This window comes from Danio aesculapii, chromosome 23 (genome assembly GCF_903798145.1).
Source record: "Danio aesculapii chromosome 23, fDanAes4.1, whole genome shotgun sequence".
Taxonomy (NCBI): domain Eukaryota; kingdom Metazoa; phylum Chordata; class Actinopteri; order Cypriniformes; family Danionidae; genus Danio; species Danio aesculapii.
The window spans coordinates 30600492-30621063 of record NC_079457.1 but is presented as its reverse complement, the minus strand read 5'-3'; the positions used below and the strand labels follow the sequence as shown (position 1 = coordinate 30621063).

The 20572-nt window shown below is 37.2% G+C and overlaps 1 protein-coding gene across 1 annotated transcript in view; it reads left to right on the top strand.

The window, feature by feature from the left end:
- nkain4 (sodium/potassium transporting ATPase interacting 4) overlaps nucleotides 1-7455 on the top strand; it is a 130376-nt gene extending 122921 nt beyond the window's left edge. The window contains exon 7 of the mRNA XM_056448772.1: nucleotides 6127-7455. Within this exon, the coding sequence (XP_056304747.1) occupies nucleotides 6127-6136 (10 nt within the window). The 3' untranslated portion in view covers nucleotides 6137-7455. The remainder of the gene's footprint in view (nucleotides 1-6126) is intronic.
- The last annotated feature ends 13117 nt before the right edge of the window (nucleotides 7456-20572 follow it).

Genomic DNA, 20572 nt, shown 5'->3' with positions numbered 1-20572 from the left:
CTCGCAAATGAGTTCACAGTAGGCCACTCTGCCTACAATCTCAAAACATCAACAATGCTCTTACATAACGTCATCAACTGCGTCATACATATAGGGGTTTTAACCTGATTGGTTAAAGCAGTATTTCTCAACAACGTTCCTGGAGGACCACCATCTCTGCACATTTTCCATGTCTCCTCAACCAAACACACCTGATTCACATCATCAGCTTATTTGCTGAGAATGAAAGAGCTGTAATGGGTGTGACAGACAAAGGAGACATCCAAAACATGCAGTGCTGGTGCTCCTCCGGGAACGTGGTTGAGAAACACTGTGTTAAAGCACAGATAGACTTAGAAAGACTGTCCATGATAGACTGTCTATGAGCGTGTGTATGATATCTCAATATCTCAAGCATACAAACGTCAGATCCCTCTTCAGAGCTGACCCCAAACCTGTGAAATAATCCAAAAGTAAATAGAACACACACACACACACAAAGTACAATATGTTTCTTACTCGAGGCTGAGTGTGCTCTCAGCTGTCTTATAAAAACTGGTTAAACACCGGTATAATCTACATCCAAGCTAGCAGCTTACATACAAAGGAATAACTTGAAAAGATTAACAGCTAAAATGGCAAATAACTCAGGAAACTGAGTCCAGATCCACTCAAGAGGTCTTCATGACCTCTGACCTGGCTGTGTAGATCCTGAGGAAACAAAAATCATTTGGCATACAGAAAAGCAAACACACACACATTATTCCAGTTTTACTCTGAAGTGGGATGACACCATAGTCTGTAAAATATATGGACGTAGTTTCCGTGACGTCACCCATAGTTTTCTGAACACTGCAAAAGAAGCTACAAGTAGGCGCGGCCAACCGTCACCATTTTGTTCGCGCGTCATCGCACCCACGGCGGGATACCAAACAAGGGCAAAGAGGCGGAGAGTGAGCGGAGCTACAGACACGTGCTGGCACTTTGCTTAGACCTGGCAGACAGACTTTACTTAAGGAGAAACACTTGATACTTTATTACCTGCGACTCGTTTGTGTTCTGACCACATGTGCTTGGCTGTACACTATATCAATATAGTGTTTAGACTATTTAAAAACACTGTAGTAATACATTGAGCCACTAAGCATTGCTCTTATGACGTTTTTCTACAGGAGGAAAACGCAAATTACTTCCAAACACTTCAAATATAGTCTGTGTTAGTAAATGCAAGACTATTGATGAACTCCAGCATAACACTGTATGATAACGCTTCAGATGACTGTTCTAGAACCTACAGCTAATCAATCTGTCACATTCTGTAGTGCTTTACGGGTCTAAAGAAAAATATAAATGATAAATGATCTTCAATAAAACAAATACATTTACAGAGATGGTATACAAGTTCATAACTTTACTCGCATGGCAAACGAGGCCACATGAATGGTTTGTGAGCACAATTAAGTGCACACAGCATCCCATATCATTTGATAATTGTAAGAAATAAGTCCAAAAGGCAGCTGACTATGTAAAGCCACATAAAACAAAACAAAAATACGATGAATATGCCGAGATCAGTGGCTAATCTGCCGGATTCAGCTGAGGTGAAGTGACTGCGACCAGCGAGACCTAGCTGTCACTCAAGTGGCCACGCCCTTAATTATGCAAACTTAATATAACCTAATATAAAGGAAATGGATGAGTTATAAAAAACTGCACCCCCCTCACTGTTGTCATGGAGAGTAATAATAGCTATATGAACCAAAATCGTTCTTTGTACCAGGCTGTAAACACCTTTTTTTCTGCTGTAAAGTTGGCCATTCTAACAGTGGGCTCAATTGCAATTTGCTCTGTTATGGAGCCAGGACTAGCGGAATTTTAATGAATTGCAGTTTCAGTTACTTCCATATTGGCTTCCCGAGGGAGAGCGGGAGGTTGCCGCTTGGATGACACTAAGGACCAATCCCAATTCTATTTTTGTACCCCTGTCCCTTCCCTTTGGCCCTTGAAACAGATTGTGAAGGGGAAGGGCTTCAAATTAACTGTATGTTCACACTGAAAGCGGCAATAGCGTCAAAGTAGCTGGAAGTTATTCATTTTCAATCGGAGCTGGCGGCGATGAACGGCGAGGAGCAGCATGGCACGTGTTCGCCGGTGTGGGCGTCAAGGAGAGTTGAAATCAAATCAACTTTATGGTAATGAGCTATGACGCAGTTCGGCTGCAACCAATCAGAATGTAGAAGTTCACCACTTGAGAAGAGTCCAGAGAACACAGTCCTGTAAACTTTGGTTCCGACCACAGATGTTCCCAGAGGTTTGATTATTGCGGTCGCAGAATTTCCAATTATTTACGATGTTTTCTTAAAAGAACATACATTAAAAAAGTTACTGGCGAAAAAAAGTTACGGCTGTGCATTAATGTTATATTTTTGTTTTCTTTAAAAAAGCGTGAATCTCATACAACAATACAAAACAGTATTGCTGCTTCAGATAAATTTAGACATATAGACACATTGGATAATTAAGTGGAGCAAAGCCACATCACATGCAACTTGATCTTCCATTGTTAAATGAATTTAATAAAAAAGTGTGCAATATTTTCACGCTAGAAAGCATGTATTATACGGGAATGTAACTGATATGATATGCTGCAACGGCCCCTTTAAATAAGAGATCAATGTGTTGAGATTTGACGCTCTCGCCACCTTTGGTGTGAACACACAGTAAGAAGTTGGACACCACTACAACACCTGCACTTGTCATCATATGTTATCATGAGCTCTTGCTTCATATGAGATGAGACAATCGCGACTGCTGTAGTTAATCCAGTTACAGTATTTTATTGGTATTTATCTTTAAAAAATCTCTGAAGGAAATGATATCATGTTATCATAATGATTTAATGTGGCAATAAGATCGTAACCGTACTGCGCATTTACACCGTGGCCATATTCATCTATGTACTGTAAACACCCCAAAAACAACATTAACATTATAGCAGACACTGTAAAATGTCATTCCCAGCCATTAGACTTTTCTGACAGGGTATTTGAGTGTCATCGAGTGTCAGAATGTTGTGGGACTGCTATACAGGAGTTATTATTATAGATTATAGATAGTGATTTTAGCCGTTTTTATTTTAGCGTTTTTTTTTTTTAAAGCATGCAGGTAAAACACGAACTCTGTAATGAATGCATTAAAATGTGTTTGTTTGTTTGTTGTCAAAGTTCGTAATAATGACAAAAAATACTCATTTGTGCCTCTCCTTACTTCCGGATACAGCTATCCTGCTGTTGTGGAAGGTGTATTCTGGGAAATTTTCATAGCCCTTGCTTTCGAATGTGGTCCTGAACAATCTCCGTTTCGAGGGCTATCTAGCCTTTCCCCTTAGCCCTACGCCTTCAAGCTAAAGAGAATTGGGACACCCCTACCTCTTCACGTGAACACACAAAGGGCTAAGGGGAAGGTCTAATCAGTGTCTTCAAGATCACTAGAAATCTATAAGCAGATATGTTTGATTAGAGTTGGAGCTAAACTGTGCAGGACACCGGCCCTCCAGGATAGAGTTTGCCCACAATTGGAATTGGGCCTAAGGTCATCATATAGGCCCAATCCCAATTCTACCCCTTAGCCCTTACTCCCAATTCTCTTTAGCTTTAAGGCGTAGGGCTTAGAGGAAGGGCTAGATACCCCTTCAAACAGCTATATATATATATATATATATATATATATATATATATATATATATATATATAATTATTGTTATTATTATTTTTTTTTTCAGGACTACACTTCAAACCAAGTGGTAAATTTCCCAGAATACACCAGCTACAACAGCAGCATTTTTTTGTCATCATTACGAATTTTTACAACAAACAAGAATATGTTTTAATACATTCATAACTGTGCTCGTGTTTTACCTGCATGCTTAAAAAAAAAAACGCTAAAATAAAATCTGCTATATTTCGCTATCTATAATCCCTCATAATAACTCCTGTATAGCAGTCTCACAACACGCTGTCACTAGATACTCGAATACCATGTCAGAAAAGTCTAGTGGCTGGGAATGAGCTTTTCATATTGTCTGCTATAATGTTAATGTTGTTTTCTTGTGTTTACATAGATGAATAGTGTAAATGCACTGTATAGTTACGAGTTCATTGCCACATTAGATGGTTATGATAACATAATACATGCCTTGAGTCATTTCCTGAAGATAAAAACCAAAATATAACACAGCTGGAATAACCACAGCAGTCGCGATCGTCTGATTTCATATGATGCAAGATATCGATGATATATATGATGATATGTGCAGGTGTTGTAGTGCTGTCTCATTTCTTAGGGGTACATTTTGAAGGGGTACAAAAATAGAATTGGGATTGGGCCATTGTCTACACCCTTAAACATTAAATTTTATTAATAATCATAAAGACATAAGAAAGGATATGTGTTACTGGGACATCCATCAGAAAATCCTCGCCATTATCAGTCTTTGATTTTTCAGAGGTCACCACAGCGGAATGAACCGCAAACCAGCGACCTTCTTGCTGTGAGGCGACAGTGCTAACCACTGAGCCACCATGCCGCATTTCCAGAATATTCGTTTTGTCAATATTTATGCGGCAGCTCAAACAATAACATCTTCCTGAGATATAATAGTCTGATTTCTCCTCATTAGACGAGCCAGATTTCTGTAAACAGACCTGCTTAATGAAGTGTAAATGTGTGTGTTTGTGTATTCGTCTTGTTAGAAGAGTTCAGAGCGAGGTTTAGTTTTAATAATACATGGTGGTGTGTATTTTCCTCATGTTTTCTTGGTATGGTGGTGTGATCTTTTTTACCGTTCTACCTGCCGCTTTCTGTGTTTTATCTGGGTTTCGTCGGAGTGGTTCCTCTGAGAGCAGTTCTGGCCTGATTTCAATAAGCCTTAAATTATGCAGGATCTGTAATGAGTGTGTGTAGAAGAAGCCCCTTTTTTCAAGATGTGCACATGGAGGTGCTAAACGCATTAGATTTGCCCCTGAGACATTCTTCATGACGGTTTAATCAGACGAGTAGCAAATGAGTGAAGCGCTGGTCCTGTCTCTAGACACTCGACTGTTCACTGTCACTGGGAGATTAATAAATCACACAGCAGGTGTGAGTGCGTGTGTGTGTGTGTGTGTGCACATGCGTGTGTGGTGCGTGAGAAAATGTGTGTGAGAACTTGTATGTTTGTGTGTTAGAGAGAGTGTGTTTTTGTGTGAAAAAGAGGGAGAAGTGTGTGTGTGTGTGTGTGTGTGTGTGTGTGTGTGTGTGTGTGTGTGTGTGTGTGTGTGTGTGTGTGTGTGTGTGTGTTTGTGTGTGTGTGTGTGTGTGTGTTTGTGTTTGTGAATGTGAGAGTACATGCATGTCTGTGTGTGTGTGCAGGCGTGTGTGTTTGTGTGTCAGAAAGTGTGTGTGTGTTTGTACATGCAATTGTGAGTTTGAGACACTGTGTGTATGTCCGTGTGTGTGCGTGCGTGCGTGCGTGCGTGCGTTTGTGTGTGTGTAAGAAAGAGAAAGAGAGAAGATTGATATTGTGCGTGTGTGTGTGTGTGTGTGTGTGTGTGTGTGTGTGTGTGTGTGTGTGTGTGAGAGAGAGAGAGAGAAAGTGAAGTGTGTGATTAATGTGAGTACATGCATTTCACGTGTGTGTGTGAGAGAGAGTGTGCATTCATGCGAGTTTGTATGTGAGAAAGTGTGCGTGAGTTTGTATGTGTGTGTGTGTGTTTGCAGGACTGTGTGTGTGTACACATGCATTTGTGAGTGTGAGATACTGTGTGAACATGCCTGTGTGTATGAATGAGAAGGAGTTTGTGTGTGTCTTTGCACACTAGGGAGAGTGTGTGTATAAGAGAGTGTGTGTGTGCACTTGCATGACTACTGCACTCATTTCTCAGCAGAGATATGGTCACAAATGAAATATTACTCAGATCAGATATGCATGCCTTCCTTTCAATAACTAAACAAACACACAAGCAGGAGCATCTGATGATAGTGATATCAGGACATGAACATCTCCAAAAGCTCTCAGTATCAACCGTCAGCATCCACTAATCAACTCTAACATGCTCCACAATGATGTTAACTTCTATGATCGTTAATGTTTGTCTCTGTGTTTTCCAGGTCTTCGTAAATGAACGAGTGTGATGAAGAGGATCTACTCTTGGCCATTCCTCCTCTCTGTTTCTCTCTGTTCCTCTGTTTAAAACACTGTCTCAATCAGCCCTTTCTGCTTTAGAGATAATTGGAGGAGCGGCTCCCTGATTTCCACCTCTGGACAAAACACAGCCGCTCAACACACTCTTCCACAGTGGCTGTAAAGCATATCTAAACAGAAAGCTCTTGTGTTTTGAAGGGTTTTGTGTGTGTGTGGTCCATGCTTTTGAGTTTGTTCATATGTTGAGGTTCACTGAGTTCCAGCTCTGTATGTGTGTGTGAGGTCATTTTGTGGTGTTTACCTTCACTCAGAATTTGCACAATAAAAACGGAGAGAGCTGAGAGGAGGAAAGTGGGCGCGGAGCATAAATATAAAACAAAGTGAGACGACTTCTTGTGATAGTCAAAAATAGAATCAAGGAAGTGTTAAATATAAACTTGAGAAAGACTTAGAGCTTTCTGGAAGTCGTTTTGTGTTGTGGCGTGAGGATGGATTAGCTGTGGTTCCATCCTAATTTAAAGGAACACTCCACTTTTTTGGAAATAGGCTCATTTTACAACTCCTCTACAGTTACAGAGTTTTACCTTTTTTTAATCCATTCAGATGATCTTTGGGTCTCAGGGGAGCACGTTTAGCTTAGCATAATTCATTGAATCAGATTAGACCATTAGCATCTAGTAAAAAAAGTTCATAAAGTTTTCATAATTTTTCTCATATTCCTGGGCAATGATATTGTACAGCATCTGAAAACAGTTCTGAATCATCTCACATCACCACGATTGCAAGAACGTTTCGATTCAGATTTATTTTTTAGATGCTGAGTAATATAATTGCACCTGCCACAGCAAAGTTCCATGAATATCATGCCAGAATGAGCGCATAGTTTCTTGACATATCAGCCCAGAAAAATTCTCATTGGTCTCAGTACACAATGTAACTACAGAAGCTTTAAATAGGAAATTTGTCAAAAGTCTTTAGTCATATTTGAATGAGATGCTAATGGTCTAATCCGATTCCATGATCTATGCTAAGCTAAGCTAAAAGTGCTCCTGCCAGACTCGGAGATCGGCTGAATGGATTCAAAACTGGTAGAACTCATCTGTTTAACTTTGGGTGACTTGTAAAATAAATCTATTTCCAAAATAAAAGTGGAGTTTTCCTTTAATTTGTTTGAAAAATTGGAATCCCACAAAATATTTAGCAAATAAAGCTTTGTTTCAGTTCCATGTGTTGAGAACAAAATAATTAAGCCCCTGTAAACTGGTGCAATAAATAATAAATGTAAGTCGCTGCAACCAGGGAAACCGCTGTAACTTTATTTGACTGAGAAATGCTGTTATGTTATCTTGCGTTCAGATGCCTGATGGTTGGGAATCTCATTTGATACATTTATTCCCATCGTTTATTCATCTATTCATCATCCTATTACAAAAAAACTCTTTTATGAATAAGTTTTGTGTGCATCTTATGCGAATCAATTGTTCTTTTTTCTCCAAATGTGTATAAAAACATGTGGATGGAAACATAGCTAGTGCCAGTCTTTTTGGTTCTGTAATCTAAAGTGAAATTAGACACTTAAAGTGAGAGTTCACCCAAAACTGAAAATTCTGTCATCATTCACTGTCCCTTCACTTCTTCTAAAACAGTTTGACTTGATTTTTTTCTGTTGAACAGTATTTTGGAAACCGGTAGCCATGCATCAACTTTCATATTCATTTTGTAATAATGAGTACATTTGTATTTTTGAGTGAACTATCCCTTAAAACTGAAAATGTACAGAACATGCAGAAAGTATTCATAGCGCTTAACTTTTTCCATATTTTTTATGTTACAGCCTTATTCCAAAATGGATTATATTCATTTATTTCCTCAAAATTCTACACACAAAACCCCATAATGACAATGTAAAGAAAGATTTTTTGCAAATTCATATAAAAAAAATAAAAAACCTGAAAAGTCACATGTACATAAGTATTCACAGCCTTTGCCATGAAGCTCTAAATTGAGCTCAGGTACATTCTGTTTCCACTGATCATTCTTGAGATGTTTCAGCAGCTTCATTGGAGTTCACCTGTGGTAAATTCAGTTGATTGGACATGATTTGAAAAGGCATACACCTGTCTATATAAAAGGTCACAGGGTTGACGGTGCATGTCAAAACACAAACCAAGCATGAAGATCAAAGGATACTCTGTAGACCTCAGAGACAGCATTGTCTTGAGGCACAAGGCTGGAGAAGGTTACAGAAAAATTTCTGCTGCTCTGAAAGTTCTAATGAGCACAGTGGCCTCCATCATCAGTAAGTGGAAGTTTGTTTGGAACCACCAGGACTCACTAAGCTGAGTGATCGGTGGAGAAGGGCCTTAGTCAAGGAGGTGATCAATAACCCGATGGTCACTCTGTCTGAGCTCCAGCGTTCTTCTGTGGAGAGAGGAGAACCTTACAGAAGGACAACCATCTGTGCAGCAGTCCACCAATCAGGCCTGTAAGGTAGAGTAGCCAGACAGAAGCCACTGCCCACCTGGAATTTGACAATCAGAATCTGAAGGACTCTCAGACCATAAGAAACAAACTTCTCTGGTCAGATGAGACTAAAATTGAACACTTTGGAGTGAATGCCAGGCGTTACATTTGAAGAAAACCAGGCACCGCTCATCACCAGGCTAATACCATCCCTACAGTGAAGCATAGTGGTGGCAGCATCATGCTGTGGGGATGTTTTTCAGCAGCAGGAACTGGAAGACTAATTAGGATAGAGGAAAAGCTGAATGCAGCAATGTACAGAGACATCCTGAATGAAAACCTGCTTCAGACTGCTCTTGACCTCAGACTGGGGCAACGGTTCATCTTCCAGTAGGACAATGACCCAAAGCACACCATCAAAATATCAATGGAGTGACTTCACAACAACTCAGTGAATGTCCTTGAGTGGCCCAGCCAGAGCCCAGACCTAAATCCTATTGAACATCTGTGGAGAGATTTGAAAATGGCTGTACACAGTCGCTTCCCATCCAACCTGATAGAGCTTGAGAGGTACTGCAAAGAGGAATGGGCAAAAAATCCCAAAGACAGGTGTGCCAAGCTTGTGGCATCATATTCAAAAAGACTTGAGGCTGTAATTGCTGCCAAAGATGCTTCAACAAAGTATTGAGCAAAGGCTGTGAATACTGATGTACATGTGATTTTTCAGCTTAGTTATTTTTAATAAATTTGCAACAATTTCAAAAAATCTTTTTTCACATTGTCATTATGGGGTATTGTGTGTAGAATTTTGGGGAAATAAATTAATTGAATCCATTTTACAATAAGGCTGTAACATAAAAAATGAGGCGCTATAAATACTTTCCGGATGCACTGTACATTTAACCAAATGTTTAGTTCACACTTGTAAAATCACTTACATAATGAAGTGATTCATTTGTTTGCAGATGCTTTGCTTGATCATTTAGGAACACTTTACAATAAGGTTTTATTAACATTAGTTAACAGCAATAATTAAGTTGAACTGAGCATACGGCATGTAATAATCTTGAAAGATTAATTCATTCTTTGCATATCTTTGTTATACAACATAAGTTTTTTTACTCATCGTTTTCTTGTTTTTCCATTGAAAGTCTATGTACCCAAAACTCTGGCGCTTTAAAATATTTGTAAATACATCAAAAAAAAAATTCACATGTATCAAAGATTCATTGTTTAATTGCTAATTCATAAACTAAAGTAATGAGCAACAGTATATATATATATTAAGTGACTAACAAAGGATGTCATTAATAAAAAAAAATGCTTACTGTATGTTAACATTAGCACTAACTAATGAAACCTTATTCTAAAGTGTTTCTGATATTTTTAGTCTAATCCAGTTCACCCAAAAATGACTTCTTTTCATCATCTTTCCTCTAGATATACTGGAGAATGCTGGAAAAAACAGTCATTGACTTAGTGTTTTTCGTTTCTACTATGGATGTCAATGGCTGCTTTTTTCCAACATTCTTCAAAGTATCTTCTTTTGTGACTTTTTAATTTTTTGGTAAACTATCCCTTTAAGTCATGAATGTTTTTGGGTGAGTGTACATGCCGTCACTATATGTAATCCTCATAATCATCATTTATTACACAACATGCTTTTGTAGATCACAAACTATTTGGGCTTCCTAGTCTCCCACTACAATTACTTCATAACCTCACTTTATTGTGTTTCATTATTATTGTTTTATAGGTCTAGCTGATATAATTGTAGCATAAAAAATGGTTCTTTGGTATGAATGGTGCTTGTAATCAAATATCAGTCAACAAATGTCCTTAATTGAATATGAACATTGGTTGAGTGTCTGTCAATGTCCTTCACTGTAGATGCAGAGCTACTGTAACTGTTTGATGGAAACATAAACCTCAAAGCACAACTGATATTGACATGTTCTGACGAGAGCGGCTGTGTGTTTCTTTTTAAAATGAGATGTGAAGGCCAAAGTTCAGTATATAATCTTCATACATTACTCATGCAGTGGTTGTGTTGCTTGTTTGTGATCCCAGATGTTTCATATCAAGGGACTTTTATATTGTATTGGGAGCTTTTTGGTCTGATGGTAAAGGAAGTGGGCAAAATCATGCTGTTTTAAGGAATAGATCACTTATATTGCATCGTTTTCCACCTAAAATGAAAAAGCAGAACGTTTGAAGAATGCTCACACTGCACATTTCCATTTAAATAAAGCATGCAAAAAATGTATAGGTCGAAGTGCTTTCATGATGAACATTGTAACCCCAGGCCGCACCAAGCCAACGCCAAAAAAATAGTGACAATGAAAATCAACTGGACCAAAAGCTGCACATGAGCACACTAAACAGAAGACGGTTTTCTGAAATGACATTGTACATTCTGTCTGTGTGAGAGGATGTATCTTTCCTCCCCTGCAGAGGGCAGCAGTGTGTATTGTCTTTCCACAAATGGAAACCTAAACTAGTGCTGCACGTATACAAACGGAAGACAAAGCAGGTGTTAGTATCTTTTTTGTCATTCCACAAAGGGAAACCGAAACTAGTGCTGTACACATACAAACCATAAACAAAGCAGCATTTACAAACCATGAGATAAGTTCTCCTCGCTCACCATACAGAAGTTTACTCCTGTAAATATGTATAATAATCTGATAATAATTAATTCATTTGTTTTTCTTTAGCTTAGTCCCTTATCAAGCGTCGCCACAGTGCAATGAACCACCAAATAATCCAGCTTAAATTTTACGCAGCGGATGCACATTTCATTGGACTGTGGGGGAAACCAGAGCACCTGGAGGAAACCTACACAAACATGGGGAGAACATGCAGACTCCACACAGAAATGCCAACTGACCCAGCAGAAACTCGAACCAGTGACCTTCTTGCTGTGAGGCGACAGTGCTAACCACTGAGCCACCGTGCCACCTCTGATAATAATATAATTTGCAAATATTTAAGAAATGCTGTGAAATGACAGCTGACTTCCTTGTGTTCTCTATTGACCTGCAGTGTTTGCTTAGTTTCGTCACGTCAGTTTTTGTATTTGTGCTTTGATTTGTAGCTGAACGGCCAATCAGAGAACTCTTATTCAGCGACAGGTTACGTCAATTCTACATGCTGAATCAGACCAGCTAGCTCCGACATTAACCTGGTGGAAGGCGAATACACTAAACCACAGGTGTCAAACTCAGTTCCTGGAGAGCCGCAGCTCTGCACAGTTTAGTTCCAACCCTAATTAAACACACCTGATTAAACCAATTGAGTGCTTTAGGCTTGTTCGATACCTATTGATAAGTTTGTTGAAGCAGGGCTGGAACTAAACTGCAGGGCTCCAGCCCTCTAGGAATTGACTTAGACACCCCTTCACTAAACCAACTAGCCTGACGAATGCGAACCAACGACTGACTATCGGCTAAGTGTGTCCCAGCCTTAACATCTATTAAATCACTCCACTCCATTTAAATAAATATTGTCTTAGATTAAGAGGACTATGGATTTGTTTCCGAAAATTTGCAGGGATATCGCTAAATTGCCAGTATTGCCTGATTCATTTTGTAAACATCATTATCAGTTGTTGTACAATGTTATTTCATATTTGATTTGATGTATTTAAAGAACTGTTGTGCATTTTTAAACAACACAGCAGACTTTTATTGCTGAATGAATCAGCTGTTTTGAATGAATTGCTTAAATAAGTGTTTCTGTGATTCATTCATTAGATTTGTCACCACCTATTGCACCCAGGGTTAGTTACAGCTGTTTTGTCTTCTTAATGCTGTGTTTACACCAAACGCGCCAAGCGCAGATAAATCACGATATTTGCGTGTAAATAGACACGTGAACTTTTGAGTTTACTTGCTTCATTTGCGCGTCAAATCTACTTCATTCGTGTATCAAATTCAATTCACAACAGACGCAGATTTGCATGATGAGCAGGGCTTGTGTCTGCCTGATGACTCTAGCTTTGTTGCTAAATGGCTAACATGGATTTTGTTGAGGTAATAGCTGTGTTTATGTGCTTTAGAAAGGCTGATAAACTGCGTAGATTTGTTTGGCACCATGTCTGAGTCCACTAGATACTTTCAGAGGTGCACCCAGCTCTGTGAGTTCATAAACTCCTCCAGAAACTATACCTGGATGAAGGAGGCTTTCAGCGGTGCTTCCAGCTGAGCCGAGCCCAGTTTGATGAGCTGTTGTCGATGTCGAAAGGAGGATTTTTTCCTTAGGACACCAACAGCAGGCGATACGTCATAATCATGCCCCTACAAGAGAAAACTCCTGATTGGTTAACGTGGTGCGAATGTCAGCTAAAGTTTAGATTTTCCAACTGAGCGTTTCAGGTTAAGCGCATCAATCGTGCAAAACACTCAACTCGCGCCACGTTATTCGGGCGAATCGTGTCATTTGCGCCGCCTCTTTCGCACGCCGCAGGATGTATATTCGCATCTTTGCATTGACTTAACATGTAAATCACTCATGCTTGGCGCTTCTTCCGCATCTGGTGTAAACGCGGCATAAGATCTCCATACATTTCTAAAATAACTCTTATGACATTATCTTAGTGGTAATGCCATCTTAAAGGGACAGTATACCCAAAAATGAACTTTCCGTCATCCTTTACTAATCCTCCACTTGTTCCAAATCTGTTTGATTTTCAGGAAGATATTCTGAAGAATGTTTGGACAAACCGTCATTGGCTTATATTGTATTTTTTGTTTCTTTTACGGATGTCATTGACAACATTCTTCAGAATATCTTCCTTTGTGTTCAATAGAACAATGAAATTCATAAAAGTTTAGAAACACTTAATCGTGAGGAAAGTTTCATATTTAGTCAAACTATCCTTTTTTATATCTTTAATTTTATCAAGACATTTCTCAAGCAGTATATATGAGTCTTGCAGATGATTTTGAGTTTACAAATCTAGGTTCTTCTGTTGCATCACTGTAAAAAACTTTATTTTTAAGAGTACATCAAGTGCTGTGTTAAGAAAAGATCTAAAAACCTTCAATGTGTGTGTTTTTGTTGAATGGAAAGGAGCAGTGAACATTTTTCAAAACTTCTCACTTTGACTTTCACATAAATCAACCACGTTGAACATGAGGTTAAGCACAGCAATGGTTCTGGTACAATGTTTAGCTATTAGTTTATCAAATTAAATGGCAAATAAACTAACATTTTCAGCATAATAACATTAGATTGCCGTAATCTTGTACAATGTTCACTTAGACCATCATATTGGCCATGGATTTATCCTGCCCTCTAGTGTTCAGTGTCTGTCTGTGCAAGACATCTCAACTCTGTAGACCAGGAGAAACAAAGCATTTTTGTAACTCTCTCCAACATACTCATACTGTACATTTGTAATTGAGTGTAGAGTTTAGGATATTCAATATAGGTCAGCAAATGATAGTCTGCTGCGTATACATGTTATAAGAGCAAAATAATGATATCGCACCTCTTTTTCTCATCTTTATGGCTCTGTCTCTTTTTACAAGTGTTTTTTGTAAGCACTTTTTGTATCTCTTTCCTGTGTTTGGTCTCCGTTGTTCTCCATTGACTGCCTGTCCATCGATGTATTTGCTGACCAGTGTGTAAATACATGTTTGTTAATAAAAAAATCTGCTTTTCTTTTACTGATATGACTTGTGTTTGTGTGTTCAGTCTCAAACAGGAACATTTATTCCTTCATTTTTTTTTTCGACTTAGTCCCTTTATTAATCCAGGGTCGCCACAGCGGAACAAACCGCCAACTTATCCAGCATTTTTTTTCGCAGCAGATGCCCTTCCAGCTGCAACCCATCCACACACACTCATTCACACACATACACTACAGACAATTTAGCCTACACAATTCACCTGTACCGCAAGTCTTTGGACTGTGGGGTAAACCGGAGCACCCAAAGGAAACCCACGCGAACGCAGGGAGAACATGCAAACTCCACACAGAAACGCCAACTGAACTCCAACTCCACACAGAAACGCCAACAGTGGAGCCTAGGCTCGAACCAGCGACCTTCTTGCTGTGAGGTGACAGCACTACCTACTGCACCACTGCGTCGCCCAAACAGGAACATATAAACTTATAATCACTGATTCATGAAAGATTCAAAATCATTTTTTTAATCTGTATGGCAAGTCATTCGAACGTTTAGTCAAAAAATACAGTTTTGTGATGTAATTTACACATTTATAACAATTTAGAGGCAAATAGAGTTTTTTTATGTAATTGAAATTGTCTGATTTTGAGTAAATATTTAAAACGTCATTAAATCTTACAGTAAATTACTGTACAATTTACAGGATTATTCTATTCTAGATTACACAAAAATTAGTATAATTGTATAATAAAAATTGTAAACGTTTACATATGTTTTTTTCTAAATTGTTCTGGCAAGCGGAGTTGACATTTCTTTTTCGAAAATCTTACACTAGGAAAATTTCTTACAATTTTTAATGAAGGGCCAAAGTAAATATAACTATCAAGCTGTATTACAAGGTTTCCATCAATTATTTCCTCATTTATTTAATAATAAATAGAAAACATTACTTTAAGCATATTAACTAATCCATTAATTTTTTATTATTTTTTTCAACCTATTATCATGAAAACATAATTCCGTTTATAACATTATGGAGTTTAATGCCAAATACACTGGTCAAGCTGCACCTGCCAATCATTACAAACAGGGGCGGACTTAGTGGTTTGGGGTCTCTAAGCAATTCCAAATTCTCACTCTTGCACACTTTACCTGTCTCTACTCTGATCGCTGGCAGACTGGTGTCACTAAAATCTCTGTGATTGAACAGCAAGAAAATAATAAATGGTCTATTTAAATTACATTTAAAACAGAGAAGCAGATCGGTTTGACTGTACTAGGGAAATACCTCACGCTCGCGGTGCTAAAACATTATGCAGACAATATGCAGAGGAATGATCTGCTCTCAATGCTGCAGGTGTGAGAGAAGTGCTCTGAGGTGGAGGAGAAACTGAAGGCATCATCCACAGCTTGTTTACGAAGAGTTATGTAAAGAACAGTACAGCACAGACACACGAGAGTCTCTAAAAATCTCCAGTAACACCTAAAAACATTCGCTTGTCATTTTTTAAATTTTTTTATTTGGCGCTATAGGGGGTTCTGAAAAGTCTCGAAGCTGGCAACACTGGCTGGCAGTGTTTTTGATGGAAGTGCTTACACCTCACATATGTGCAGTACGGACGGAACGTTCCATTGTTCATGGGGGGCCGCCAGGTTTGAAAAGAAGTAATAACTTTAAAATCTTAATGGTTATAGACAGATTTTACAACATACGATAGAAAATTTATAAAAGAGCTATATGATTAAAATAGGTTTCTTGGCATTGGTCAGGCCCCCTAATTCCTGGGGCCCTAAGCGGCTGCTTACCTCGCTTTTTGGTTAAGTTCGCCCCTGATTACAAACATATTATACACACATTTAAAGGAATTATTCAGACAAAAAAAAAAATGTATTACCTCATAATTTACTTACCCTCAAGCCATCCTCTGTGTGTAGGACTTTCTTCTTTCAGATGAACATTTTTACATTTAATCCCTTATCCATTTTTACATTTTACATTTAAGCTCTTCCATGATATATGAATTGGATCCAATCAGTGTGTTATTATTGGGTTTTATGTCGATGTGTTAAAATATATTTTCTTTTTGGTTCCAACACACCAGTGTGCTTCACAAGACCCCTGGTGGTGTATGGGTGCGTTTTTTTTGTTTTGTTTTGTTTTGTTTTTTGGTGGATTCATGCATTTTTTTGAAGCTTAAAACAGGGAAACTACCCTACACCAGCATTATTGTACAGCATGGAAGAGCCAGGGTAAAAATTTAAAATGCTCCGTCTGTAATCATCTGACAGAAGAAAGCCATTTACACTAAGGATGGCTTAAGGGTGAGTAAACTATTGGGTAGTATTAGTTTTTGGTTGAACTGTTCCTTTAATAATTTTTGGATGACGAGTAAATTACATTGGAAAGATAATACTCTCAATAAAACTGCAATCCTTTATTTTTGCAGGGTTTTGTTGATTTAAAATCCCATTTAAACCAGAATATTTCAGCTCAGTATCATTGGAAATACATGCCTCATCTTACATTTTAGCAAAACATAAAACACTTTGCTCCGGTTACATTTTGTGGCACGTTTCAGATGATAAATACACTAGAGTGTGCTGTCTAGACTTTGGCGAATCTAAAATACGTTACTTAATGGGTTTTGGTGTTTCAGATGCACGTCGTTCTTGTACACATTCTCCAAAAGGCAGGGCTTGTCGCACAGATCATCTAGACCAGCAAACCACTGACCTAAACCCAACCAATGGTGTTTTCAAAAGCAAATCTAAGAGAAAATTGTACTGCAACCACATAGATTTACCTTGATTTTACATTACTTTTATCTCTATTGCTGTGAAACCATGCTTCACTGGACTTGAACCGAGGGCTCTGCAGCACAAGCACAAGGGTTGAACTATATTTTTGCGGTTTCAAAAAAATACAGGCTGCAACATGTATTTACAATAAGCCTGTGTTGGAATATTTACTTATTTACTTATTTATTTATTTATTTGTTGTGTATTCATATATACACTGCCTTATCAAATTATTCCTCGCTCTTCCTTTTGTCATATTTTATATTGCAGCATTATGTAAAAAGGTTTAGATTTAGCTTTTACTCCTCAAAGACAAAGCAAGAACCAGATAAGAGTTCATACGCGTAACCCAGTTTCTAATAACAGCCTCAAATCTTGCTGGATATGACATGACAAAGTTTTCACATCTGCATTTAGAGGATTTCTGTCACACAGTAAGTCTCTCTTCTTGTTGAATCAACGGCCAAGATTTCGATGTTCGATTGGGCTGAAGTCTGAGTTCTGAAGTTTGTATTCACTGATTTGAAAAAAAAAAATCAAGGTGACGAATACTTTTCTACTCTGTTTTATATGTAAAACATCGACTTTTGGACCCCTTTAGATTCAATAGCATATATCAAAAAATACCAAGCTGATTATCGTTCTGCATTATATATTAATCATCTTTAACATTAGAACCACCAGGTGTTGTTATATACCTAAAACCAATCCATGCTCATTGGAAATATGTCCCTCAGCCTACATTTTTGTGAAACGTAAAACACATTGTTCCAGCCATATTTGTTGAATGTTTCAGATGACAAATCCACAGCAAAGAACTGCATGAAAATAATCCTTTATTTATTCAAAAAAAGTCTGTATTATATGACTGTTTTCACAAAATAGAGTTCACTAGAGTCATGATTTTTTTTTTATCATCAGTCGACCCAGCACACACTCACTCATGATATCAACCATCAGATTTACATTCACTCATGGCATTAAATGTCCACAAATCACCTTCTTTTATCCGTTGAGAATAAAACTGATTGTCTCTGTGGGTGAAAGACAATGCCTAGCATGCCTAGCAAAAATGAAAATGCGCAAAGTTATTATATATGTACATTTGACCTGTTGGTGCTCATAGGTATAAATGCCTTGATTTTATTCTGGTTATAGACTTGCTAATTTATTGAAAATCTAGTTAAACAGCTGAGTTTTACAATTTTTTTTTCAATCCATTCATCCACTCAGGGTCTGGAGCACTTTTAGCTTAGCGTAGCTTAGCATAAATCATTGAATCGGATTAGACCATTAGCATCTCACTCAAAAAAATTCATTTAAAGAGTTTTGATAAATTTCCTATTTAAAGCTTGACACTTCTGTAGTTATACCATGTACTAAGGACAGGGGCAGATTTAACCAATAAGCTATCTGAGGGGCCCCAAATAAATACCTAGAAGTATCAATTATACCTAAAAAATACAGTTGAAGTCAGAAATATTAGCCCCCGTTTTAATTTTTTTCTTTTTTAAATATTTCCCAAATGATGTTTAACAGAGCAAGGAAATTTTCACAGTATGTCTGATAATATTGTTTCTTCTAGAGAAAGTCTTATTTGTTTTATTTCGGCTAGAATAAAATCAGTTTTTAATTTTTTAAAAACCTTTTTGTCAAAATTATTAGCCTCTTTAAGCTAATTCTTTTTCAATAGTCTACAGAACAAACCATCATTATACAATAACTTGTCTAATTACCCTAACCTGCCTAGTTAACCTAATTAACCTAGTTAAGCCTTTAAATGTCACTTTAAGCTGTATAGAAGTGTCTTGATAAATATCTAGTCAAATATTATTTACTGTCATCATGGCAAGGATAAAATAAATCAGTTATTAGAGATGAGTTATTAAAACTATTGTGTTTAGAAATGTGTTGAAAAAAATCTTCTCTCTGTTAAACAGAAATTGGGGAAAAAATAAACAGGAGGGCTACTAATTCAGTGGGGCTAATAATTCTGACTTCAACTGTGTATATAACATCATTTTCTATTATATTTTCTATGATGAGGGTCTAAAAAAATAATATTTAATGTTTATCACATCGCAAATGCGCAAATGTGTCCCCCACCCTCAATCACTGAGCAGTCCAGAAGTCAAATTAAATAAAGATTTAGTTGTAAGAACTAAATAGTTTATATATCATTTTTAGTTGTGAATCCATTTTAAGAAAACAAATCATTTAAAAAGTTTTACAAGATGCTTTACATGTTGATATTATTATTTTGCATTTAAAACAAAATGTAGAAAAGGAGATTGAGTGATTTAAGAATAAAAACAGCAAAATAAATCAATTAAAAATCAATTAAAGTACAAAAGGTGCATTTAAGAATCTTCAGGCTTCATGGCCGGAATTGCTTAGACTGACTAAGACTTATTAAAAATTAAAAGTTGCTATTTTCTAGGCTGATACAGCTAGGAAAGCAATGATATCACACATAACTACAGAAGATTTAACCTTTAAAATAGGAAAATGATAAAATCTTTTTTTAATTTTTTGAGTGAGATGCTAATGGTCTAATCCGATCCAATTCAATCTGTGCTAAGCTAGGCTAAGCTAAAAGTGGTCCCGTCAGAGATCAGCTGAACGGATTCAAAAATAGTAAAACTCAACTGTTTAAGTCTACTAATTCCTTTCCAACTAATTTGTATATTGTATTTCCAAAACAAGTGGAGTGTTCCTTTAATACCAATGAGACAGTCAATTTCACCCAGTGGTTCTAGTGTTAAAAGTCCAAGCAGTTAGGTCCCTGTTAAAGGATTAGTTCACTTCCCTAATGAAATGATTATTTCAATTATTATATTTTGTGTCATATAATGAATGTCAATGGTGCTCAGTGGCCTGAACTTAAAAATTGCAGCTTCAAAACACTGTAAATGGTCCCTCACACAAAAAAAGACTTTTGCTGCTTGTTTAAACTAGAAATAGCACATTTTTATTGTTTTTTGGGACAACTTAATTGTTTTATGTTGAATACACTCACATTTGTTAATTTGTAAGAATTTGTGTTGGAACATGAAGGAATTGCGTGGAACCCAGCATTTTTTACAGTGCAACCTATGAATAAAAATCTTAACAAACCAATTAGCCATTTTCTTAAAAGCAAATAAAATGTATTTACTGTAAACTTTTAACCAAAACGTTTGCATCCAAGAGATGGCAGATGAGCTTTTGTGGTTAAAATGTATATAATAAATATATATATATATTATTTTGCTAGGTTACACACTTATTTCTCTACACTGTAAAACACTGTAAAACAGTCAACTTTATCAAGTGAAATGAGTGTAGTTACTCAAAATTTATTGAAAGTAATTCTACACATTTGAAAAGAATTTTGAACTCAGCGTTGAAAGTAATTAAAATTGAGTTAATTAAATACCTCCTTACTTCAACCTAAATGGTGTATTTTTACAGTACTCATATAGATTAGTTTTTTAACTCAAATTGTTTGAGTTGCCTTAACTTATTGGGTTTT